This window comes from Ipomoea triloba, chromosome 15 (genome assembly GCF_003576645.1).
Source record: "Ipomoea triloba cultivar NCNSP0323 chromosome 15, ASM357664v1".
Lineage (NCBI taxonomy): Eukaryota > Viridiplantae > Streptophyta > Magnoliopsida > Solanales > Convolvulaceae > Ipomoea > Ipomoea triloba.
The window spans coordinates 2,876,535-2,903,218 of record NC_044930.1 but is presented as its reverse complement, the minus strand read 5'-3'; the positions used below and the strand labels follow the sequence as shown (position 1 = coordinate 2,903,218).

At 36.4% G+C, this 26,684-nt stretch overlaps 6 protein-coding genes across 6 annotated transcripts; 4 read left to right on the top strand and 2 right to left on the bottom strand.

Annotated features, from left to right (window-relative positions):
• Nucleotides 1-471: 471 nt before the first annotated feature.
• LOC116005587 (two-component response regulator ARR9-like) lies at nt 472-3,130 on the top strand. Its single transcript, XM_031245826.1, has 5 exons — nt 472-1,127; nt 1,254-1,357; nt 1,448-1,525; nt 1,984-2,054; nt 2,363-3,130. Exons 1-5 carry the CDS (start codon nt 1,022-1,024, stop codon nt 2,724-2,726), a joined length of 723 nt encoding a protein of 240 aa, XP_031101686.1. The 5' UTR covers nt 472-1,021; the 3' UTR covers nt 2,727-3,130.
• A 603-nt stretch (nt 3,131-3,733) lies between these two features.
• LOC116006085 (condensin complex subunit 1) lies at nt 3,734-10,747 on the top strand. Its single transcript, XM_031246352.1, has 17 exons — nt 3,734-4,088; nt 4,177-4,538; nt 4,888-5,048; nt 5,142-6,330; nt 6,547-6,738; nt 7,227-7,883; nt 7,999-8,175; nt 8,407-8,474; nt 8,551-8,773; nt 8,878-8,977; nt 9,085-9,200; nt 9,275-9,332; nt 9,432-9,583; nt 9,684-9,876; nt 10,024-10,194; nt 10,282-10,375; nt 10,507-10,747. The coding sequence occupies exons 1-17, from the start codon at nt 3,953-3,955 to the stop codon at nt 10,508-10,510; spliced, it is 4,053 nt and encodes a 1,350-aa protein (XP_031102212.1). The 5' UTR covers nt 3,734-3,952; the 3' UTR covers nt 10,511-10,747.
• Nucleotides 10,748-11,287: 540 nt separating this feature from the next.
• On the bottom strand, nt 11,288-13,247 carry LOC116005506 (paraspeckle component 1-like). Its single transcript, XM_031245713.1, has 3 exons — nt 13,157-13,247; nt 11,630-12,126; nt 11,288-11,552 (listed from the first exon to the last, which is right to left on the bottom strand). Exons 2-3 carry the CDS (start codon nt 12,098-12,100, stop codon nt 11,379-11,381), a joined length of 645 nt encoding a protein of 214 aa, XP_031101573.1. The 5' UTR covers nt 12,101-12,126; nt 13,157-13,247; the 3' UTR covers nt 11,288-11,378.
• Nucleotides 13,248-14,461: 1,214 nt separating this feature from the next.
• LOC116006811 (paraspeckle component 1-like) lies at nt 14,462-19,752 on the bottom strand. The gene is made up of 4 exons (XM_031247308.1): nt 19,516-19,752; nt 17,081-17,163; nt 15,027-15,501; nt 14,462-14,632 (listed from the first exon to the last, which is right to left on the bottom strand). Exons 3-4 carry the CDS (start codon nt 15,471-15,473, stop codon nt 14,462-14,464), a joined length of 618 nt encoding a protein of 205 aa, XP_031103168.1. The 5' UTR covers nt 15,474-15,501; nt 17,081-17,163; nt 19,516-19,752.
• A 517-nt stretch (nt 19,753-20,269) lies between these two features.
• Nucleotides 20,270-22,127, top strand: LOC116006227 (uncharacterized protein At3g28850). The gene has a single exon (XM_031246523.1). It carries the CDS (start codon nt 20,576-20,578, stop codon nt 21,731-21,733), a length of 1,158 nt encoding a protein of 385 aa, XP_031102383.1. The 5' UTR covers nt 20,270-20,575; the 3' UTR covers nt 21,734-22,127.
• A 1,971-nt stretch (nt 22,128-24,098) lies between these two features.
• LOC116006222 (DNA-directed RNA polymerase V subunit 5A) lies at nt 24,099-26,454 on the top strand. Its single transcript, XM_031246519.1, has 4 exons — nt 24,099-24,464; nt 25,050-25,226; nt 25,379-25,492; nt 26,011-26,454. Exons 1-4 carry the CDS (start codon nt 24,204-24,206, stop codon nt 26,134-26,136), a joined length of 678 nt encoding a protein of 225 aa, XP_031102379.1. The 5' UTR covers nt 24,099-24,203; the 3' UTR covers nt 26,137-26,454.
• Nucleotides 26,455-26,684: the final 230 nt, after the last annotated feature.

Below are 26,684 nucleotides of genomic sequence, written 5' to 3'. Positions count from 1 at the left end.
TATAAACGCCCTTGAGGCTTAACGTATTGGTTCGTTGTCTGAAGGCAGTAGTGGGAGGCCAGGGAGGCTCAAGATGATGGTGAGTGTGTATTGGATCTCTTGTGCAAGCATGGAGACTAAGGTTTTACCGATGAGCTAATTACACGACTTATGATTTATCTCTGCAGTGACTCTACAGACACGGTCATTTAGCCTCTACATCAACCAAGTTATATTTTAACATTGACATATATATAATAAACACACGTAAATAATTATATAAATAGTTATTAAAAAAATTTCTATTTACTTTGTGACGTATTGATGTCATGGTCCAAAAAATTACTATAAAGTTAAGTCCATTAATTTTCTCTCCTTTTTAAACAAATATTTGAATTACCACACCATGCAACAATAGAGAAGCTCCAACTAACAGTACTACTACATAACATAAAAAACAGCTTTTATATATATATGCTTTAACCTTGTCTCAAATTCTTCCCCAAGCCTTCCCAAGACAAAAACCCCATATGAGTAAACTTGCTAGTTTTCTTCATAGCATATATACATGAAAGCCCAACCTTGAAAGCAATATTCTATACTATACTTCTTACCAGCCCCATGTTCTTTCTGGATATGCAATCTTTTAGTTAACTTTGTATAAACATATTCTTTTATTGTCTCTTTCCCATTGGTTTGCCTTGTAATTCAAAACCAGGATTGGAAAACCGGGGTGGAGATATCTTGGCAAGAAATCTGGTCAGATCTTGCTTTGTGGGTTTGTGGATTTTGGTGGGTCTTGGTTCTCAATACAAAGTTTCTTCTCCATTATTTACCCTCTTCTTCTCATCTCATTATAAAGTAGGGGGGAAAAATAAATAGAAAAAGAAGGGGAAATTAAGAACTCATATATATATACCCCAAGAAAGAAGGAAGGCACCTTTTTTTCCATCTTTCCCTTTTTTGGTTTCCTGTTATTCTTGGTTATTCTAGCTTTTAAAGCTCTGTTTGGGTTCTGGGGATTGAAGAAGAATTTGGAGAAATGGGCATGGCAGCTGCAGATCCACAGTTTCATGTTTTGGCTGTTGATGATAGCCTCCTGGATAGGAAGCTCATTGAGAGGCTCTTCAGAACCTCCTCTTGTCAAGGTCTGATCTTTTCTTGGTTAGATACATTGATGTGACTGTGGGATTTGATTCCTGGGCTTTGATTGTGGGGTTTTTGCATTGATACTGAATCTGGTTTTTTTTTTTTTTGGGTGTTTTACATTGCAGTTACTGCAGTTGATTCTGGTAGTAAAGCCTTAGAATTTCTTGGATTACTAGAACATGGCCAGGATTGCCAAACCCAACCTTCTGTTTTACCCAACCACAATCAGGTAAAAATTTCTCTCATTTTCCCTTTTGTCTTGGTTTTAGGGATTCCAGAATTTCTGTAAAATTTCCTCAATGTTTTCTGGGATTTGCAGGAAGTGGAGGTCAATCTTATCATCACAGACTACTGCATGCCTGGGATGACAGGCTATGATTTGCTCAAGAAAATCAAGGTAGGTATATTGGTTGCAATATGCTTTGTGTTTTGTAATTCCTGGAGGGCCAATCTTATCCACTGATTTTATATTTTGCTTTGTTGATTGAGAAATAGAGAGATAGAGATTCTATAAATTTCTTTCCTTTCATGGAAAAAAAAAGCCCATGACAAAAGATTTCCCATCCATACCCAAGCTGTACTGTAGTCTGTAGCCTCCTCCAAAGTGGGTCCTTTTCTCAGCTTTCAATTTTTGAGATCAGTGGGAATCTGGCAAAAAATCTTGCCCACCTATTTTTGCATAATTAGATGTTGAAAGGGCATGTGACTGTCACCTCTACCACTCACCCCCCTATTGTCTTTATTCTTTACTTTTTTATTTTGTGCATTGTAATGGCTACATTGAATTTTTTTTTCTGGCCTGGGAATGATATGGTTGTGGTGAATAAATATGGGTGTTTGCTTTTTCCCTGACAGGAATCTTCATCTCTGAGAAACATACCAGTTGTCATCATGTCATCTGAGAATGTTCCTTCAAGAATCAATAGGTATGAATATGAACAATGCAAGATGGTCAGATTGTTGACTTGGTAACCATAAGATTATAAATTCAACTTTCAGTGGCCTAAAGACCAGCCTTATTGGTTTGAGCTGGTTAGCTATGGACACTCCAACCAAGTTGGTTAGATTGTTGACTTGGTAACCATAAGGTTATAAGTTCGACTTTTAGTGGCTTAAAGGCCGACCTTCTTAGTTTGAGCTGGTCAGCTATAGACAACCTAGGTCGGTTTACCTGGTTTGAATTGAACTGTGTTTTGTTGAGGATGAATTAATGGGGATCTTGCAAAATTTACAGATGCTTAGAGGAAGGGGCAGAAGAGTTTTTCCTGAAGCCAGTGAGGTTGTCAGATGTGGATAAGCTTAAACCTCATATGATGAAAACCAAGGGCAATAAACACCAGAAAGCAGGGACTGATGATGACACCCAAGAACACAAAGAAACATCATCTGAAGAGTCATCATCAGTTGAGTCTGGTGTAACAGATGTTCAATCACAACTGCCACAACTACCATTAGAACAGCCACAATCAGAGACACAACAGCACCAACCGCCACCACCCGATAATACCAATAATTGTAACAACAAGAGGAAGGCCATGGAAGAAGGCCTTTCACCAGATAGATCAAGAACTAGATACAATGGTCTCACCAGCCTCTAACCACCTGTGCTCTTTCTTTGTTCCTTTTTCAGTCTGAATTTGATTCTGATAAGTCATAACCTTTACCCTTTTTTCTTTTTTCTTTTTCCTACTTGTTTTAGTTACATAGGTGGATGGTACAAAGGTCCTGAGAAATGTAGAGAAAAAAAAAAGATTTGTGACTATATGACTGATCTGTACACATATTATATGATGAAAGAAGTTCATCCAATTTTGTCTTGCTGATCTAATAGGGGCTGAAAAGTTGTCATTGTAGCTGAAAGATCAGTCTGACTATTGTAAAGCTTTGGTAGTTGTTAGATAAGGGATTTAATGCAGGAGAGTTAGTAATGTTCTGCATGCATTTTTTTTTTTCTTAGTATAAGATAACTTATTATAATCATAGACTTTCAATTCGACCAAAACAGATATATTGACTTTTATTTTTATTGCAAATAGTCATCAGTTATGATTTCTGCCAAATGGTGTTAAATGTAAGGGTATTATTGTCAAATTAAATCATATGACGCAAACGAAATATGCAACAGCCCGTTGATATACTGTGAATAACCCGTTAATTATTTTTGAAACATTATGCTTCACCTAATGGGTTCTCGAGATCCCGCCAACAACCCGTCAATTTATTTGTCCAATTTGAAGGGTTCCTAGTTGGCTCCTGACATCCCACTTACATTATGTTGACTCATGTTTATGAACATATGGAACAAATATTATGAGAATAATACAAAATAAATGTTATTAAACATAATGCATTGATTGTCGCCATTAACAACATAACATAAAGTGATATCGTTTTGAACTAGGGTTCACGATATAATTTGCAGTCTAAGAGAGTAAGAGAGAAAATTAAGCAGAGACATAGTTATATCATGAACCCTTCACAATTTGAATTGCGAACATTTAATATGTAAATTGTGAATATTCAGTATATAAATTATATATTTGCCTAGAGACATCAAATGGGCCACCATACATTCCCAAGACCACTGATAGGGCTGGGCTAAACTATATGGGCAAAATCCGATGCTTGTTCCAAGCCCACTAGACTCGGGCCCAATACCCGGTTTCCCGCTCTTGGTTTTCTTCTTTTTCATTTCAAACTCTCTTTCAGAAGATGCTGATTCTCCATCTCCATTCACCCAAAAAGCTTTGAATTTCAGCGCCGGTGCCGGAGAAACCGATTCTGTTTCTCTCTCTAGAATTCACTCTGCTTCTCTCTCTCGGGAATGGCTCCACCTTTCATTTTCCCTCCAAATCTCCAATCTCTGGAGGAGGAAGACGCCGACGGCGGCCGTCTCACTGTCCAAAATCCCACCTCGGTGCCGTCTCTTCGCCCTTCTGAACTGGAAGAGTTCGTGAAAGGTCAGTTCCGGCCCTCTCCTTTCCTCCAGATACTCATCAGCTCCTAATTGCGTTCAAATTTCCCTCCATTTTCTCTGCATTCGAATAGGTGTTTCCTTTGACCTAACGGATAAAGAGCTATTCTGCATCGAAGAGCAGGATGTGTTTGACCGCGTGTACTCGCTCGTGAAGGCTTTCGCAAGTTTGCCTCCCCCGTGTAAGCTCAATTTGGTGGAGTCTCTTAGGTCTAACCTCAGTGTTTTGCTCCCGAATGTGGAATTGTTTTCAAGGGCTTCTCAGAACCGAGATGATAATCGCAGTGATGATGATAGTGAGGAAAGCGATGGCTGTGATAGTTCAGTTAGTGATCGCTTGGCCTCACATCGGAATGCTTTCAAGATTTACACTTTCTTCCTCATTCATATTGTGCTCATTGAGGAGTTTAGTACAAGTTCAAACAACAATACAAAAGTAAATTTCGTGCCCCCAGCATTTATTTATTTATTTGCGCCTCTATATTAGTATGCACACTGCACAGTTTGAAAATTTGAGGAATTTCCTTAGTTTTCTTTGCTGATGAACTGGTCATTGTTTGCTGTCAGTAATTGATTCATACATCAATGTCTAGTTTTGCAATTAAAAATTCAAGGAAGATGCGTCATTCCAATTTTTATTCTTAATGCTGTATCTGTATTTTGATCGTACCATGGCATGGGTGGTCGTTGGCACTGATGTTTGCATGTACTAGTGTTTTTCTTTTCTCCTGTAATAGAAGTTGGAATTTTAAGTGATTGGTGGATATGGTGGATGATGATTTTAGGTGATGGCTAGTGGTCGGAAGAAGCAACTCGCAAGCTCATGGAATTGGGAGCCCCAAAGAGCAAGGATACTGATTTTGATTGCTAATTCATTAGAGATCAACCTCTCATTGCTCTTTGGATCTTCAGACCCTGATGAAAATTACTTGTCTTTCATATTGAAGTAAGTCATAGAATCTTTTTTTCTTTAAAAAGGTAATTTGCTGTAGCTGTGTATAGGTAGACAGTGATAAAATGGTTATGTGAATCTCTGCAGGAATACTTTCTCCATGTATGAGAAGGCTACACTGTTAAAGGATTCAGACACAAAAGGTGCCTTGAGCAGGATAATTGCAACATGTGCAACTAAGTTCCATTTTGCAGCACAGGCATGTGCTTCAATTCTCCATTTAATTCACAAATATGACTATACTGTTTCTCACTTGGCTGATGCTGTTGCTGGGGCTGAAAAGAAGTATGGAGATGGAAGCCTTGCCATTTCTCTTATTAGAGAGATTGGAAGGACAAACCCAAAAGATTATGTGAAAGATACTGTTGGGGCTGAAAATATAGGAAGGTTTCTTGTAGAGCTAGCTGATCAATTGCCTAAGTTAGTTTCAACTAATGTGGGCTTGTTAATCCCACACTTCGGTGGGGAGTCATATAAGATAAGAAATGCTCTTGTTGGTGTGTTGGGGAAATTGGTTGCTAAGGCTTTTAATGATGCTGAAGGTGAAGTGAGTTCAAAATCTATTCGTCTTCGAACAAAACAGGCAATGCTGGAGATCTTGTTGGAACGTTGTAGGGATGTCTCGGCCTATACTAGGAGTCGGGTTCTTCAAGTTTGGGCTGAACTATGCGAAGAACATTCTGTTTCAATTGGTATGTGGAATGAGGTCGCAGCTCTAGCTGCTGGAAGGTTAGAGGATAAGAGTGCAATTGTCCGCAAATCTGCACTTAATTTGCTTATCATAATGCTGCAGCATAACCCTTTTGGTCCACAACTTCGAACATCCTCTTTCGAAGCCACTTTAGAACAATATAATAAGAAATTGAATGAGCTTGGACCGATGGCTCAATCAGATACTGTTTTAAATGGGTTACCTTCTGACAATGAGGAATGCAATGGGGATGGTGAGATACATGAGGAAGGTGCTGAAAGGATGTCCAAGGAACTGAACGATAGCTTAACTGATAGTTGCTTGTCTCAGATGCAAGATCCTATCCCGCAGGAGGATATTTCTGTGCCAGATGTTGGCAACTTGGAGCAAACAAGGACTTTGGTTGCATCATTAGAAGCAGGGCTTAAATTTTCCAAGTGTATTTCTGCTACAATGCAAACTCTTGTCCAATTAATGGCTTCATCTTCTGCCACAGATGTGGAGAACACAATTCTTTTGTTAATGAGGTGCAGGCAGTTTAAGATTGATGGCTCAGAAGCATGCCTACGCAAGATGTTGCCACTGGTAATTGCTGATTAGCATCATTAGAGTGAAGATCTTTCTTGTTTTTATTGCAATTAGGGTGGACTCCGAATCTCAGCCTGGAGGGGTCCCCTCTGAATATCCATTGGGAGTGGTCCCCTCTAATAAGGGTTTAGTGCTACCCAGAGGGATTAGGCCTCCCTGCCTAACCTTAATGCTCTTCTGACCAAATTCTGGGCCAAATATGGCATTGTGCAGGTATTTTCACAGGACAAAGCAATTTATGAAGCTGTTGAGAATGCTTTCATAACGATTTACATACAGAAGAATCCCATAGAAACTGCAAAGAACCTCCTGAGTCTTGCTGTAGATTCAAACATTGGAGATCTTGCAGCCCTTGAGCTCATAATTGGAGCCTTGGTATCCAAAGGCGATATAACTTCTATTATGGTATGCTTGAATTATATATTTGACATTTATTTATTTATTTATTATTTTGATGTAACAAAAAACAAAAACAAATATTTTATCGTAGTAACAACTATATAAACTATTTCTAATAGGCTCCTTATGCAGATATAGGGTATTTTCATTTTTCCTGAACAATTGAAAAAGTAGTTGGTTGTAGACTTGTAGTTGTTGACCCTGATGAAGAAAGTAAATGATGCCTAGAAATATGATAATCCTTGTTCAAGTATGTCTGTCTGAATTCTGAAAGATTTTTGAAGATACTGCATTGAATATGATTGTTGTAAAATAATTAAATATCTCCTATATGTTGAAGGATTTCTGTAAAGAATTGATCGATCTGCATAACTTATACCTCCCTGAACACATCTGTAACTAATTCTTGTAGCAATTTGGATAGACATCTCTGATTTTCCTCTTTTGCTGAAATCTTTGAGGAAAGACTTTGAAATATTTTATCTGTCTTGCAGTTATCAGCACTGTGGGATTTCTTTTGTTTCAATTTCAGTGGAACAACAGCCGAACAGAGTCGCGGTGCATTATCTGTCTTGTGCATGGCAGCAAAAAGGTCAACTATGGTTTTTAGCTCTCACCTTCCAGATATTATTGACATTGGGTTTGGTCGCTGGGCAAAGGTTGAACCCTTACTTGCAAGGACAGCATGCACTGCATTGCAAAGGCTGTCTGAAGAAGATAGGAAAAAATTGTTGTCTGCTAATGGAAGTCGAGTATTTAGTATTTTAGAAAGTTTAGTTACAGGAAATTGGCTTTCTGAAAGTATATGGTATGCAACTGCTGATAAAGCAATAGCTACTATATATACTATTCACCCCTCTCCTGAAAATGTAGCTGTTAACCTGGTGAGAAGATCTCTTAGTTCTGTATTTGATTGTTGTGGGGGAGATGAGATACAAAATGATATAGAGAATGGAAGCACTAATATGCTTGCCTCAGTTAATGTTACAAAACTTAGTAGATATCTATTTATTGTAAGCCATGTAGCTATGAACCAATTGGTTTACATTGAATCACGAGTTCGGAAGATTCAGAAAGAGAAAGCAAAGAGAGAGAGAATTGTTTCTGAACAGAATGCTGATGCTAATAATACCACTCCTGATGCTCAGAAGGTGATCAGCATTTCACACTTGCACTATGTGGAGTAACTATTTTGTGAGGAACTGCACAGTTTGTTTGAATTTAGATAATTTGTTATACTGAATTTTTTCTACTGACAAATTGTAGGATAAAGGTATCAATGCTGAGCTAGGTGTGGCAGCTTCTGAAGATGCTTTACTGGATTCACTCTCTGATAAAGCAGAAAAAGAAATTGTTTCTGGTGGCTCTGCTGGGAAAAACTTGATTGGGCATTGTGCACCTTTTCTTTCAAAATTATGTAGGAACTATGCTTTGATGCAAAAGGTAATTGCATTGTTTTTGCATGAGTTTGCAAATCTTTGAGATACTATGCAAAAAATCAGTAATAAAATGGACTTAATTTGTATAAGCATAGTTATTGCATCCAAAAGTCTAAAGTTCAATGTCTATACTCTATTTGAAGAATGTCTTATGGACTGATGGTTTATTCATGTTTTAATAGTTTTTGGATACAAAATCTTTTACATATACTGATTTGGCTTCTCAATCTTTCAGTATCCTGAACTACAAGCATCCGGAATGCTATCATTATGTCGATTTATGATAATTGATGCTGACTTCTGGTTAGTTGGCTCTCTGTCTCTATGCTTTTATCTTGGTGGTTATAGCAAAATAGTCTGAATTCATGATTCTATACAGTGATGCAAATCTCCAACTTCTCTTCACTGTTGTGGAGAATGCCCCATCAGAGATTGTTCGATCAAATTGCACAGTTGCCCTTGGAGATTTGGCAGTTCGTTTTCCTAACTTATTAGAGCCATGGACTGAGCACATGTATGCACGTCTAAGAGATCCATCAGTTTCTGTCAGGAAGAATGCTGTATTGGTTCTGTCTCACCTCATTTTAAATGACATGATGAAGGTTAGGGGGGCTAACTTACAGTTACCATACAATGTGCCATGTGCCCATGTCTTTAATCCTTTTGCAGCTTATGTTAGCATTTTTATTTTATCTATTGCGTGCAGGTAAAAGGTTATATAAATGAAATGACAATCTGTTTAGAAGATGAAGATGAACGAATATCAAGCCTGGCAAAACTGTTCTTCAATGAGTTGTCAAAAAAGGGTAATATTTCATATCCACATGTTCTTTGTTGATGAATTTCTTTGGCATTTTAAATCTATAAGTGAGCACAGGTCATGTAGAAGCAACCCATTTGGTTTCTGTTTCAGGGAGCAATCCAATTTATAACCTACTTCCAGATATCCTGGGCAAGTTATCTACACAGAACCTGAAGCAAGAATCGTTTTACAACATAATGCAGTTTTTAATTGGTTCAATAAAGAAGGTATCATTGGTTGACTTGATATGGTGGCAAGCTGTGTTTTTCAATCCATTGACTTGTATATTTTGAATTTTTAGGACAAACAGATGGAAGCACTTGTTGAGAAGCTTTGCAATAGATTTAGTGGAGTTACAGGTATGACGTTTTTTAGTTGCTTATGATTATTGTTTCAGAATCAATTTTCACTATACTGTTTCAACAGGATAACATTATTTATCGCTTTTCTTGCTACAGATGTTAGGCAATGGGAATATATTTCATATTGCCTCTCTCAGTTAACGTTCAACGAGAAGAGCATAAGAAAGCTGATAGAGGCATTTAAGACATATGAACATGCCTTATCTCAGGACACTGTGATGGATCATTTCCGAAATATTATAAGCAAGGTACTTTTTATTGCTTGGCATCACCACATTTTTTTTTCTGGAGATTTACTTCAACATAGTATTTCTGATCTTCCTGTTTGAATAATTCTTCTTCAATCAGGGGAAGAAGTTTTCTAAGCCAGAACTCAAGTCATGCATTGAAGAGTTTGAAGAAAAGATCAATAAATTCCACATAGAACAGAAAGAGCAGGAAGTTACTGCAAAGAATGCTCAAAATCATCAACAAAAAATGGCAAGCCTTATGGTGAGCAAGAAAGAGGTAGAGGAAAGCAGTGAATCTGAAGTTACTGAAGGTAAAAGTATAAATACCCAGTACATAATACTAAGAATTTGTTTCCAAAAAAAAAAAAACTCAGAATTTAAAGTCTTTGAAGCAATTAGATTTGCAGAAATGTTTATATAAGCAGTTGTGGTGACTGTATTAGCTTAATTTTATGAAGGTGGAACAGAGGGTGAACTCACTGATATGTCAACTGAAGGAACAACCGAAATCACACATTCGAAGACAAGATTTCCTGAGTCAAAAACACATTCTCATGCTTCCAGCGAGGTGACAGATCCAGAATTGGATGAGGATGAAGTTCAATCATCTCTTGTTCATCCAACAAGAGGTAGTACCCTGCTCTTCTTCTGTCTTTTTCTTCTATGTCTTGATACCATTATGGATTCAATTTTCATTCCCATGTCACCATTTGCAGCTGCCACTAGATCAAGAACCAAGAAAACCAACAAAGTTGACCAAGGCGATGATACTCGCACTTCCACTAGAAGAACTACCCGGTCCAGTAGAAGGTACTGATCAACTATCAGTCTACCTTTCCTAATTCTACACTAGTAGTTGAGACTTGAGAGTCACATACTTGTCCACAACTCAACCTATTCTTGTATGGGTTATGTTCAAATTTTGCTTTGTGATTATGCAGGTAGATTAAGGCACGTGATTGGTGATTTCCTTTTCGTTGTACGGCAGAATGACAGGGAGTCAATGATGAAAAAATTATGTTTGTAAATTGATACAATCCCCACTCTAGTGTTAGTTTCTCCACTGGAGAAATGTCGCTTATGACACATGCTTGTGTATTTTCTGAATTTCAGTTTTTGTAAGCTTATAAAAAGGAATTAATACTTGATAAGTTGATAATCATTATTTCCTAATTGCTCTTACCCTGACTTGAATTTTCCATAGATTTTATATAATCAATTATATAAAATCAATGTTCATCTTGTTTTACGTTATAATATACTCTCTAACTTTTAAACTATAAAAATACTAGAATAAAAAAATAATGTGTTTTCTTTAATATTATCAAGAGATGGACAATTATATAAAAGAAAATACTATGATTATGAATTACATAAATATTAAATAATTAATTTTTAAGCATTTAGAGCATTCCTACTTAAATACGGAGTAATAAATAAATATTATCATAGAGTTTTCGTGCAACATATTGTTCACCTAATTTAATTCACTTTTTTGGTAATTTTGAAGAGTTGTAATTTTTTATTATTTTTTTAAACAAATCTTTAGAATACCAAGGAATGGAAGAATCTTTTAACTACAAATCAGAGAGAGTTCAATATAGGCATTAGATGATTTATAACCATTTGTCCACAGTTAGCAATTCCATAGATGACAATAGTATTCAGCTCTTAAGGTACACCAGTACTGCACCTCAGCTACACCAAAAAAGGGCACAAAACAGGGCAGCAGAATTGCTTAACACTCTATGACACAATATACTCTTTAGCTTCATCAAATCTGCTCTCCAATGAGTTAGAAAAGTATTGCAATTCAGTGAAACTTCTTAGAGTCTCCGAAAGGCATGCCATAATGTTGAGCCAACTGATTAGCACTTCCATTAGGACCACTACCACTCACGCTTTCTAACAGCTTATACTTCTTGTGGTGTGCCTGCAAGGCCAAGTCCTGCTTCTTCGCGAGTTTTTCTTCCTCTTCCAGTTGATGCTATTCACAGAAATGAAGTTATGAATATATGCGCAAGTGATAGTGAATCAACATGTGTGTATGTGTGTATACTATACCTTCATTAAAAAGTCAGCCTCAGCAGCATGTTTGCGGACTAGAGCCGTCATCTTCTTTGCCACCTCAAACTCGGGGTCATTAGGGGCCACCCAACGCAATTCTATCTTTCTACCAGGTTTGCGAGGACGATCATCAAACATCTCAGTCTCTGCAGCACGCGCCCTGACTGGCCTTGGCATCCCTGAGATCATAAACGGGGAATTGCTCACCTCATAGATTATGTTTTCAGCCTGATTTGGGGTCCGCATCTCCACCAAAGCTGCACATGCAGTATTGTTGGGCTCGATGTAGTTGGGAAACAGATAAACGCTCGTGACATCCCCGAATTGGTTAAAAGCAGCTTTCAGGACAGATTCAGTCGCCAAAGGAGAAAGGTTATCGATGAACACAGTGCGCTTCACTTTCTCTTCAAAGGCAGCATACTCCTCTATTGCAGGATCCATTTTTGGGTTATCATTTGTAGGTTCCATTTTCCCCTGAACAAAAATCCCAGAATCTGCAGAGAGGGTAATAAATAAGACAGAATGTTCGCAATGATTTTGGGATCTCAGCTTCACACAATGATTACAGAGAACAACCTTCAAGCACAGGACTGTTTTCAAAAGGTTTCCAAAATAAACACTAATACAATCATACAAATACACTAATAGCTCCCCATTCTCTCTTCCCCTGATATGAAACAGAACAACCCCATGATCACCAGCTTATTTTCTTGGAAATGTTCAAAATAGAGACTTATGTTTTTGTATACAAGGGAAGAACAAATAGAAACTTCCACTACAATATCTTGCTTTATGGGCAACCAAATAGAAAATGTAGAACCCTCCATTGACTAACAGACTCACATGGCACATTTTGTATTGCCAAAATACTCAATTAACCCTGCATTGGGTTATGTTCAAATTACACAAAAATCATTAATTTCTTTTCTTTCTTCTTTTGCATAATCTCACAATCAAGAATTCCAGGGCTAAAATACCAAGAAATATTGGGTTAACAAATATACAAATGGATGAATGATGAAAGTGATCAGTTAATCATATGACAGTGACACAAAAAGAAGTCCACTTTGCAAGAAGAATGTAAACCCCACCCCAACCCACACCCACAAACTCCTTCTAGTAGACCCATTCTCACAGTTTAAAAGAGAAAACAAAAATTTCAAGAAACCCACCCTGAGAAATCAACACCAATAATCTCAAGAAGGCCAACTTATTTCTCATATTCAAGACTACTAAACCCTATATGATTGAACCCATTCTTGGCAAGCAACCCACCACTCCATTCTATTATCTTTACACAAAGTCACAAACTTTAGAGAGTTAGTGCATGGTGAGAATCCAGTGAAAGTCACACATAATATGTAGGATTATCAAATGGGCTGTGAGAAAAATCGCAATGCGAACCTAATAACGACGTGATCATGAAAAACAAGTAAACTTGTATGCATATTTAGGCGTAGAGATAAGAAGAGAAAAAAAAAAGCCCATAATCACAAGAACAAAGATGGAGTTGAGACATTTTACCTTCAGAAAATTCTCTTTCGTTCTTCACTGCTCTTCTCTCTCCCTTCCGCTTCACGTGACTCGGTGAGTATTCCCTTGGTTACTGACTTGCATCTTATAATTTTCTTTCGGGTCTTTTCATTTCAACAATTTTATTTGTTTTTTTCCTATAAAATGCATTCCTAAATAGTAAATAAACTCCATTTTATATTTCTGATTCAGTTAATAAGACTTGACTGAAGTTATTTTTCATTCAGTTTTTAGAATATTAAGTTTAGTATTAGTATACAAAATTTAGAAACTATACTAAAATTATTATTAAACACAAAAAATCAAATTTAAAAAATACTAAAGAAAATAAACAAAGAAGAAAGAGTTAATTTGACCAATAAATAGTGAGTATGACAGATAAAATGTAATGAGTATTATATAGCGTTACTTATAAATATAAAAATACTTTTAAAAAGTTAGTAGTTACTTGTCAATTTATTGCACGTAACTGGCACGTGTACACACACAATTTACCACCTTTATTATTATTATTATTATTTATTTAAAATTTAAAATTCAATTACATATATAAAAGGCTAATATTGTCACATTCAACTTCTTCCTAATATAGAGGAAGACAATACATGTAGAGATAGGATGGAGGAGGCAATGCATTTTTTTCAAAATAGGAAAAAGAGGAATCAACGTTGTCTCCTTTGCCATCTTTTAGATATGGAGGCCACTCAAGTACTTTATGCTATATACTATAGTAACGTACTCCTAAATAAGTAAGTGGACCGTTTTTAACAAAAGAGATGTACATATGAGAGAGTGAATCAATAATATTTATAACATAAAGTAAAATGAGATTAAAGGAGGAATCCCTGCATTATATTCCTTCAAGTGGACTCCAATTCATATCTCTCACAAATATAATCTTCCTAGCAGTGGTTTATGTGTTATGCCAAAGCTTTTGGTTATGGGCAAGCAACTAAATATACAATCAAGTCTATGACAAGTTGTTTATGTTCTTGACGAAGAACATGTTGCTACTGAAGTTCCAACTAAAATAGTAGTAGAACCACCTTATGTTATAACACCTATTGAATAGTCAAGGAGATCAGAACGACAAAGGTAAATGCCAGTGCGCATACAAGATTCTGAAATAAAAATAAAAAACAAATAAATTGATTAATTAAGATCTGAACACAAAATATTACAATTAAAAAAGAGGGTTAGGTCAAAAGATCACTCTATACTTTCAATTATAGAAACATACACCAAAACAAATAAGTAAGTTGTCTGATTCACGAATCACTTAATAAAAGAGATATACTATTTCTTAGAATCTCTGGAACGACGCAACCCATAATGTTGAGCTAACCTATTAGCATCTGCATTAGGAGCATTACTACTAGAGCTTTCTAACATCTTAAACTTCTTGTAGTTTTCCTTCAAGGTTGCTTCCTGCTTCTTGGCAAGTTTTTCTTCCTCCTCCCGTTGATGCTATAAAGGGAAATAACAAAGTTATGAGTTAATCAAAATTCCCGCATTATATTAGCATCAATGGCCAATGAAAAGTAGGTATGTATTGTATAATTAGTACTCTCGAAGCAAACTGATCCGCTCCACGACAAGCCTAATCTCTGACGGACTTTTACGAGCCAGTCCGCCAAAATCGCGGGCTAGGGTTCATGTAACCCTAGCCCGCCTCATGCAGGTTGGTGGGCCCTAAGGGCTAGTCGGCGAGCTTTTTTTTTTTATAAATTATATATATATAAAGGGTCTGGCCCACTTCTTCACGGGCCACATTTTTGTAGCCCTAACATGCCCACTGTGGGGCAGGTGCGAGCCGGCTTGCCGGCTTCGGTCCACTTTGACAGTACAGGTATATATATACCTTGATTAAACAGTCAGCCTCAGCAGCATGTTGGCGCACCAGAGCCTTCATCTTGTTCGCCACCTCAAACTCAGGCTCATCGGGGTCCACCCAACGCCATTCAATCCTTGTTCCAGGTTGTCTAGCAGGACGATCATCAAACATCTCGGGCTGTGCAGCACGTGCCCTGACTGGCCTGGGCATCCCTATGATCATAAATGGGGAATTGCTAACCTCATGGATCAGCTTCTCAGCCTGGTCTGATGTTCGCATCTGCACCAAAGCTGCACGTGCAGTGTTGTTGGGTTCAAAGTAGTTGGGAAGTATATGAACATTGGTGACATCCCCAAATTGGTCAAAAGCTGCTCTCAGGACAGCCTCAGTAACCAAAGGAGAAAGGTTATCAATCAGCACAGTCCTCTTTACTTTCTCTTCAAAGGCAGCATATTCTTCTGTTGCAGGATCCATTTTTTCCCTCTAATAAAAATCCCAGAATCTGCAAAAAAGGGTAATAACACAAAATGCTCACAAGTATATTCTTATATAAATATATTATTATTATTATTATTAAAAAGTAACAAATGTGCCAACAGACTACATAATACTTCATAGTTGGCAAGTTTTAAAATAATTTAATTATTGGTGTATTTATAGTTATATATATATATATATATACTATCAAACAAAAAACAAGACAAAATACTAATAATTAAGTGATAGAGTTTTAAAATTAATATAATATTAATTATGAAATACATTTAATAGTCAATATATAATGCATATTTTTTTATATTTATAATACTATTTCAGGTTAGTTCGAGTTTCGGGTCGAGTATGGATAAATTTTAAATACCCGATATTCGAATCAAATTTACATTCAGATATACCATAATTAAAATATCTGAACCAATATCAATTCGGGACTCTGGGTTAATACAAAATTCAATTCGAATTTCGAGTGATAGTTTGGATAATTCAAATTACGCCCACCCCTAAGATTAAGAGGAAGGACACTTGAGAGATACATAAAATAGTGATTATTGTGATTGTTTTTTAAATCCGTTTTTTTTGAAGATCCAAAAGAAGATGAGCCTTTTTCTAGACTTGGAAGAAAATGACGTCGTTTCCTTCACCCTCCTCTAGATTTGTAGGAAGGTGACGTCTTCGATCACCTTCTTCCAAATAGGGGTGGACGTAATTTGGATTATCTGAACTAACACCCGAAACCTGAACCGACTTATAAATTTCGGGTGAACCCGAATAGTTATCAATTCGATTTTTTTAAATTTGATATATTCGAATAAGAATTCGGTTAAGATATCAGGTGTTAAAATTTTATCCATATCTGACCCCAAACCCGAACTAACCAAAATTTTATTATAAATAAAATAATATAAATTATATATTTAGTTTTAAATGTATTTCATATAGTAATATATTAATTTTCAAAATTCTCTTAGTTAATTATTAGTATTTTGTCTTAATAAAATCATTAAAAATAACTTAAAATTGATAACTTTTTTTTTGGGAGTATATCCAAACTAACTCGAAATAAATCCGAAATAATTCCACCCGAACCGAACATAACCGAATTAAATGTAGTTCGGATATTGGGGGTAAAAAATATCACTCAAAATTTTTAGATATCCGAAATAAAATTCGTCTATCACCCGAATCGAACCGACGTCCACCTTTACTTCCAGATATGGACGAAGATGACATTGTCGCGTCCACCTTCTTCCAGATCTAGTGAAAGATTAAGTTTTCTTTTCACCTTCTTCCAGATCTAGAAGAAGCTAAGACAGCGATTCCGGTTCACCTTCTTCCAAATTTGGAGAAAGATGATGTTATCGTTTCACCTTCTTCCAGATCTGGAGGAGAACAACATTTTCGCTTCATATTCTTCTTGATCTGGAGAAAGACGATGTTGTTGTTTCACCTTCTTTAATATCTAAAGGAAGACGATTTTATTATTATTATTATTATTATTATTATTTGTAAAAATGATACACATAGCGAAATCATCATAAAACAAGTTATATTGTTTTTATGCAAAAGAAGATCGAAGAGATTACCCTTGTAGCGTGCTTTGATGGAGTGGTAGAAGCCCCTTGAACTGAACAATTGCTCGATCTCTACTCTCTAGTCTGACCACCTTCTAGGCAAGAGAAAAATAAAACAAAGAGTTTTATGAGAAACGACTTTTCTATATTTTCTTAACCCCGGTAAGAAGTGATAATAACTATATATATAGATATCTTTGGGATATTAGAGTTGTCAAAACGTGCCCAATTCGACAGATTGGGCCCGTACCTGTATGTTAGACATGCTGGGTTAGAGAATTTTCAACCCGGCCCGTATAACCCGTGTGGAGGTATAGTACGAGTTATACGGGTTGGCACGTGGGTTGCACGGGTTGGCCCATGCATGGGTTGCACGAGATGGCCCGTGGATTGCACGGGATGGCACGTGGGTTGCACGGGATGGCCTGTGGGTTGCACGGGCCAACCCGTATTCCCATCCCACCCTCAAAGTTGTTGTGTAATTGGGTATTGTATTAATATTTCAAAATGTTATTGAGAATCCCCAACGTTGCGTTTTTAACTTCTTTTCGACTTCTCGAAGCGGGATTAAATTTTTAGAAGGGGTTGCTATTACAAAATCAGTTGTTTACAAACTTCCAAGCTCTGAGACTCCTAATTTGACCCTTTTTGATGAGTGAATAGCCTGAAATGGAATCAGAATAGAAGGTAATAGAATCTCCTACCTTTGAATTCGTTGCATCAAATACCTTGTTTAACTCTTTGATAGAAGGGGGAAGAATTCTTTTAAAAAAAAATTAGAAAAAAAAAAAGATTTGAATATCTTGTTTGTTATTAGAATAAACCTAGAAATATAACAAAAATTGAACTGTTGACCTTTCACTTAATTTAACACTATTAAAACTAACTATGCTAAAGTCGTTTGTTGAACATTTTTATATAATCATATATTATTTAGATCATTCACAAGCATTAAGTATATAATTTATTTATATTACATGTATTACAATTATTAATTAATAAAATTAATTATATCTTTATATAAATATTAATATAAAGTTTAGTTATTATATAAAGTTATAAACTATATATTTTATAAACCTTATAACTTAATAGGATTATAATTATAAAATAAAAACATTACATGTAAAGGTGACTTTAACATATAAACTTTTATAATTGTACACACTTAAATCCGTGATTATTGTGAGTATTTTTTAAATCTGTCTTCTTTTCTTTTGTTTGAAGATCCAGAAGAAGATAAAGTTTTCACCTTCACCATTTTCTAGACTTGGAAGAAAATGACGTCATTTCCTTCACCATTTTTTTAGATTTGGAGGAAGATGACGTTTTCTATCACCTTTTTCCAAATATGGTGGACTTAATTTGGATTATCAGAACTAACACCCGAATAGTTATCGATTCATTAATTTTAAATTTGATATATTCGAATAAAAATTCGGCTCGGATATCAGATGTTAAAATTTTGTCCATATCCGACCCAAAACCGAACTAACTAAAATTTTATTATAAATATAATATTCCCTCCGTCCCGAATTGGATGTCTCATTTGCTTTTTGCACGCTTTTTAAGAAAATAAAGTAAATGTGATGTGCTTTCTAATTATGCCCCAAACTTTTTTACTTTTGAAAATAAAAGCAATAAAGAAAGAAAAAGTCATAAGGGTAAATTGGGAAAAGTAGAATGATGGTGATGTTCAATTTTGGAAAGTGGACAACATTTTGGGACAAACTAAAAAGGAAAGTAAGACTGGTAAAATGAGACAGTGGGAGTAATATAAATTATATATATTTAGTTTTAAATGTATTTCATAATTAATAATATATTAATTTTCAAAATTCTCTTAGTTAATTATTAGTATTTTGTCTTTATAAAATCATTAAAAATAACTCAAAATTGGAAAAAAAAAATTGGGAGTATATCCAAACTAACCCCAAATAAATCCGAAATAATTCCACCCGAATCGAACAAAACCGAATTAAATTTAGTTCGGATATCGGGTGTAGAAAACATCACTCAAAATTTTTAGATATCCGAAATAAAATTCGGCTATTACCCAAACCGAACCGACCTCCACCCGTATTTCCAGATATGGACGAAGATGACGTTGTCGCATCTACCTTCTTCCAGATCTAGAGAAAGATTAAATTTCCTTTTCACCTTCTTCCAGATCTAGAAGAAGACTGCTATTCCGGTTCATCTTCTTCCAAATTTGAAAGACGATGTTATCGTTTCGCCTTCTTCCAGATCTAGAGGAAAACAACATTTTCGCTTCATCTTCTTCTAGATCTGGAGAAAGACGATGTTGTTGTTTCATCTTTTTCCATATCTAAAGGACAAGACCTTTTTTTTTTATTTTTTATTTTTTTAAATCTATATTTATTTATTTGTAAAAGGGATACACAAAACGAAATCATTTTTATGAAAAAGAAGATGGATGAGATTACCCTTGTAGCGTGCTTGATGGGATGGTAGAAGTCCCTTGAACTAAACAGTACAAGTGCTCGATTTATACTCTCTAGTCTGACCACCTTCTAGGCAAGAGAGAAATAAAACAAAGAGTAGGACGAGAGAGGAAATTAGAGAACTCACTATCTTAGGTGTTAGAGAGTGAGAGTCTGAGAGATTGAGACTTGGGAGTTGAGAGAAATGGAGGAGAATGGAGAAGACGGAGAGAAGTAAGAGAAATGGAGATCACACTTGACTGCGCAAATGAGAAAGTGACGAACCCTAGCTGATGGATTATATATATATTTATTCCCAAACGACGTCGTTCCAACACATCCCGTATAACCCGTATGAAGGTACGAGTTGTACAGGTTGGCACGTGGGTTGCACGGGTTGGCCCGTGGGTTGCACGGGCCAACCCGTATTCTCACCCCACCCGTATTCCCCGTCTCCGAATGGGTCGGGTCGGGGAATGGGGAGTTATTTCAAGGATGGGGAGGGTACCCCATTCCCCACCCCAGTAACGAACTTACTGGAAAAAAAACCTAGACTATTGATACCAGATGAGAACAGTAATTCTAGATTAATTAGAAGAGTTATAGAATACAACAAGTAAATACAAGATAAGAGTTACAATAGAACTATAATACATAGAGTCCTAATATTGTCAACATTTTCTCTATATTTGGCTTCATAGGCTATTGATTATTGAACATAATGCAAGCAAATTGAGTACATTTGAGCTTTATTGGGCAAGCAAAGCAAGCAAGAGTTTGCACAGTTTTAGTTTGCTGTCTTCATCAATTACTTCTTCAAACTCCATTTTCCCACCAGGCAGCCATCACAGGTCCACTCCATTAACTCCATCTTTTCTGTGCTTCCCAATAATCATCTTCTTCCAACTGTTCTTGACAGCCTCCTCTCACCTACACTCTCCCTTTTTTTCTCCTCTCCGGCCCAGCATTTTCACTTGTAGCCACTAAAGGATTACAAGAAGGGCATTGCAATATTTTGCAATCTTTCGCCGTCATCCTCTGCTTCTAGTTTCTGTGTTCGTAGATGGGCTGCTCTGCTTCGCGCTCGCATGAGTTTATTCACCACCGGAACCCGTCGAATTCGGGTTCTTCGCGCCCACAGTCGCCGTATTCGTTTTCCGATTCCGGGTCGACTCCGGTTTCCCGGACACTTTCCCTGCCGACGCCGCTCGTTCACCACCCGCCTCTCCGGAGAGGCGACACCAACCACCTGGTGTCGCTCACCTCCACCACGTACGGCTCTCTTGTGCTGATTGACCGTCCCCGAACCCCAAACCCTAACCCTAATTTCAGTGGTCCGGAGGGCGGGAACCCGAATGCCCAGATGGGGAAACCCGAAAATGGTGGGACTGACTCAGTAATCAACACTTGGGAGCTCATGGAAGGCCTGGATGATGAGTTTGGTTTTCATGTAGTGGAGTCTCCTAAGAAGCCCAGTGTGAAAATTCTTGAAATTGAAGAAGAATTTGATGTGAAGTCCTATGAGTTTGTTGAGCACTCAGATTCAAAGCCATTGTGGAAGCACTTGTCTGAAGAGTCCTTGCTGGCTAAGATGGATCCTAATGTAGCTTTGAGCTATAGGAAAGCGTTGTCGGCTAAACAGTTGGGATGTAGAGAGGGGAAAGATATGTCACAACCGAAAACAGCGAAATCTCAAGTGTGCAATGACAAGAGTTTATTTAGCTTGGTGTTGCCCGAGTCTGACAGTAATGTTCGGCTAAAGGGCTGTGGCGAGGAGAGGATTGTTCTGTACTATACGAGTTTAAGAGGAATTAGGAAGACCTATGAAGATTGTTGTAATGCCCGGGTGATCTTTAAAGGGTTTCGAGTTTGTGTAGATGAAAGGGATATATCCATGGACTCATCATATAGGAAGGAGTTGCAGGGCATGTTGGGCGAGAAAGGGATTAGTTTGCCACAGGTGTTTATTAAGGGGAGGTACATTGGTGGAGTGGAGGAGATTAAACAACTTAACGAGTCAGGCGAATTGGCTAAGCTTTTGGAAGGGTTCCCCGTCAAGCATCATGGACTCGCTTGTGAGAGTTGTGGCGATGCAAGATTCCTGCCATGCCCGAATTGCTATGGGAGTCGAAAAGTGTTTGAAGAGGATGAAGGGAAGTTGAGGAGGTGCCCAGATTGCAACGAGAACGGACTGATTCGATGCCCCAGCTGCTACCCTTAGAACGTAACGTACCTCTCGTTGACTGATTGGTGGCAAACATTCTTCATCAATTTTTTTGTGAGGATACTTGAGAATGGTACAACAATGTATTATTCTAAATTATCTGTGTATATTGTGCTCTAGACCTGTCTATCTCATCTCATCAACTGTTTATATTATCTAGCTTGTGGCCGGTTATGTTCATCGTCTCTTTGAACAATTCCAAGGAATAAAATGCTAACTATTTATATCTGCATTGCTGCTCATCTACCTGCTTGGGTAGATAGATTCTTGTTGGATACCGATGACATGTCTGTCTGCTGTAACTTTAACTAATGTAGGCCTATGATTCCAAATCACAGATACAGTTAAGCTGTACAATGAGGCATTCTTTAGTTCTTCTGTCTGATTTTCACATTGATGGTTCATTTCAGATGGAGTCCGTTCAACATTCTGTGTATTCTATAATTCTATTCAGAGACTTAAGGGTTCTTTCATTGCTATGTTTGATATGAATATGATGCCAATTAACTACTGAGGTTATAGGATTGAGCAAAATAACCTGCAAAACTGCTCCCAATTCACATTTATATTATGCTGAATATTGCAGAGAAGAATTATATAGGGAGAGTATCCCTCAGGAGGTTTTAATTTGTTTTTTTGGGAATTTGGTCCCGAGAAAGGTGGAAGTCCTTACCAATATTCCTAAAATGTTAACAACCCAATTCAAAGCTACGTGACTGCCACCAAAACAAAACTATTACCTTTCTTTGAATTAGTCAACTAGTTAAGTTAACAACTAAACTCTATACTAGTTAAGTTAACAATTGAATTTACACTTCTTTGGATTAGTCATCTAGTTAAGTTAACAATTGAATTCTATACTATGTGACTCCAGCAAAGCAAAACTATTAACTATAAACTCTATACTATGTGACTGCCAGCAAAACAAAACTATTAACCTTCTTCTATTAACTTTCTTTGGATTAGTCAATTAGTTAAGTTAACATATGCATTCTATACTATGTGACTGCCAGCAAAACAAAACTATTAACTTTCTTTGGATTAGTCAACTAGTTAAGTTGACAAGTGAACTCTATATTATGTGGCTACCAACAAAACAAAACTATTAACTTTCTTTTAATTAGTCAACTAGTTAAGTTAACAATTGAACTCTATACTATGTGACTGCCAGCAAAACAAAACTATTAACTTCCTTTGGATTAGTCAACTAAATAAGTTTACAAATGAAATCTATACTATGTAACCATCAGCAAAACAAAACTATTAACTTTTTTGGATTAGTCAACTAGTTAAGTTAACATACATATGAACTCTATACTATGTGACTGCCAGCAAAATAAAACTATTAACTTTCTTTGAATTAGTCAACTAGTTAATATATGCTTTGGCTTGATGTGTTTTTTAGTGTCAACTAAACTATATATATATATGTGTGTGTGTGTGTTGTGTGTTTTTTTTTTTTTTTTTTTGATAATTTTAGCCAACATTTTTTAAATCACTAATTTTATACCAAAAAATTTACATGCCAATTTCCTGGTATAAAAATTCTTTTAGAAATTACACATTAACATCTACATGATCTAACTCATAAGCCACATTTAACTCATAAGCCACATTTGTTAACCAAAATTTTATAACATTTCCACACGGCAAGAATTATAGTCAAAATATTTTGAATTTGATGATTTCAATTATATTCTTTCTATTCTTCTATTTGAATAATGAATATTATCTTTTTAAGCATATTCCACCAAAATATGAAAAAAAAAAAAGAAAAAGAAAGAGAGAAAGAAAAGAAATTACGCAATATGATAGAACTTTATGTTTATTAATTTTTAATCCAATAAGTATAACTCGTGGTAGATAACCTTGATGTTAATTACAAATTATTATGTGGACCATAGTCCACATAGTGCTACGTGCATCATAAGAAAAAGTATATAATATACTAAAATTATATTATTTGTGTACTAAATGTACATTATACAAAATAATTTACTTTTTCTAAATAGAATACAATGTACATTTTTAATATTAAAGTATATTATTTATGTACATTATTTGATAGTATTTTCCACACAATAATGATTGGATGCTAATGTGTAATTTTTACAATAAATTTTATACCAAGTAATTGATTGCTTATCATGATCAAAGTAGTTCATTTTTTAGATTGGATAGTAAAATTGGTTTTTTTTTTTTTTTTAAATAAAAGTTTGATATAAAATTTAAAAATTTTGGTCAAAAGTTTTATGAAAAGAAAAGAAAAAAAAAACGTAAATGTTACGAGTAAAAGAAAAGAAAAATTGAAAAAAAAAAGAAGAAAAAAGTGAGATTGCTTACATCATCTCGGGAGTCGGGACTGGGTGCGAAGTGTCTGTTCTTGTTGAGATATTCAGAATTTTGAGGGCTGCTGCCTGCTAGTGCTCTCAGACCAAACCCCTAACAGAACCTTCGGAAATCAGCAATGGACATGAACGGGTCGCCGATGGACATGGAGAGTCTGGGCCAGTGCTTGAGCAGCTTCGTTGACGACGGAACCGTCGAGAGCCACCGCTACTACCTCTCTCGGAGGACGGTGCTGGAGATGCTCAGGGACCGCGGCTATGCCGTCCCCATGGCTGAGATTGATATTTCCCTCCAAGATTTCCGCGACAAGTACGGCCAGAGACCCGACATTGACCGCCTTAAGATTACCGCTCTCCACAAGTACGATCCTGACAATAAGGTACTCTTCTGTTCTCTCGATTCTGAATTTAGATTCCTATTTACTTCGCTACTCTTCAATTGTTGTTTTCTTCAATCCTTATCACAGGTTCTCGATTAATTCATTCAAATGTTTAGAAAAAAGGAAGAGACTATTGTATTATGGATGCTTCTAATTTCAATTGTGAAATATCGACGAAGAAGGGCTTAAACTTGATAGAAATTGGGTTTTGGAGTGGGTGGAGGGATTATCCTCTTATAAACTGCTAATTCCATTTCAATTGGTCTCAGGAACAACAGAAAATTATCATATTGCCTGGTAATTTGAAACAAAAATTAAAGGAAGAAATGTGGTTTATTGACTTCTTGAACGGAATGGTATGGTATGGATGAAGCAATTACATGTGCTTGAATGCTTGAAAAGATCAATAGGTAGTGTTTCTGTGTTTGAGTGTGACTTATGGGGTATTTAGGCTTAGCAGGGCGAAATTCATTCCAAGTCTATTCCTAGAATGATGGGAATTGGGATAGGTTTATCTCATTTGGTGCCTTATGTATTTCTTTCTTTACTATTTGGAACCTTCTAATGTTTAAATCTTTATTTCAGATTCTGGCCATATTCTGTGGTCCAAGTGTGATAAAAGTAAATATTATCCGAGGTATTTTAACTCAGATAGTCAACAAGGAGACCTTGAATCGGCTTATACTGATTGTGCAAAGCCAACTAACCAACCAAGCCATGAAAGCTGTGGAACTCTTTTCATGCAAAGTTGAAATCTTCCAGGTATGTTCTCTGATTAATTATGCTTTTTGAAGATCCATTTTGTATGCCTAATGATTGAAATATGAGCTTATAATGTACTTTGGGTTAGTGGCTACATATTGTTTTCCTGCAGCATATTGACTTGTTAGGTCATTCTTGCTTATTATCTTCAGGTCAAGGACTTGCTTGTCAACATCACAAAGCATGTCTTGAAGCCAAAGCATCAAGTGCTGTCTGATGAAGAGAAACAACAATTGTTACAGAAATACAGTTTGGAAGAGAAGCAGGTTAGTGTAAGAGTATTGCTTTCTTGATTTATTTTGAACATGGTAATTTTCTCTTAGGAGCCTTACTGGTATCATTGTAGTGTTGGCACCAAAATTTTGTTGGCCTCACTTAATGCAATAGTATAAGTACTTGGATTATACGCTTGTAAAAAAAAAGTGGTGTCTGGTCGATTATGCCACTCGCACATCTCCAATCTGGTTGAATAAAGTACTATCAGTTACTTCCTTATGGAAAACACATTTTAATTTGTTTTTATTTTTTTCTCTGGAGGCTAAAGAGGGTACCATTTTGTGAGTACTGTATGTGTTACAGTCTCCATCTTTAGGCAGGAAATGGATGATATTATGCATTCTTTCAGCCTTTCTTTCTGCTGGAGTTTACATATATACTGAAGTCAATGATTTATGCTTAATGGCCATTTAGCAAGATAATAGCTTTATGTGGATCTCATTTCTCTTATTTAAGTCACTTATTCTTGAAATCTTAACTTAAAGTAGTTGTTCTTGAAAATTTCCAGCTCCCTCGGATGTCACAGAAGGATGCAATTGCCCGCTACTTTGGACTCGAGAAGGGCCAGGTTGTGAAGGTTACATATACTGGTGAGATCATTGAGACACATGTTACATATCGATGTGTTTGGTGATGCTCTTATGGTATAACATTATCCAGTTGTCGGCTTCCTCTCTGCCATGGTAGAAATGATTGGAACGTGTAAGAATTTTCCAGTTCACCCTGCTCGCTCCTATTACCACCGTGACCACCACCAAACAGGGTTAGCAACCCCCAACGGAATGTACTTGTATTCAATGTCGTATTAGTTTAGGATCCCCCTGATACATTTTGACTTGTATGATGTTTGCCAATGTGTGTAGTAGCCAACTAGGCATGACAATAAACCCTTGCTGCCATATTTTGATTTATGGGGGGGAACGTTTAAGGGTGCATTCAGATATTACCATCATATCAAGTGTCTCTCCTATCCTCTTTTAAGCCCTTTTGCGATGTTGGGGCGAATTATACTATGGTATTAGAATGACATAAACTTTTAACACAATTTTTTAAAAAATAAAATTTAATGTATTAAAAAGGAAAAAGTGTCAAATAGGCCACTGAACTTGTAGCTTTTGTGCAATTGAGCCATTGAACTTAAAAAGCGTGCAATTCAACCATCAAACAAGCAAAATTTGTGCA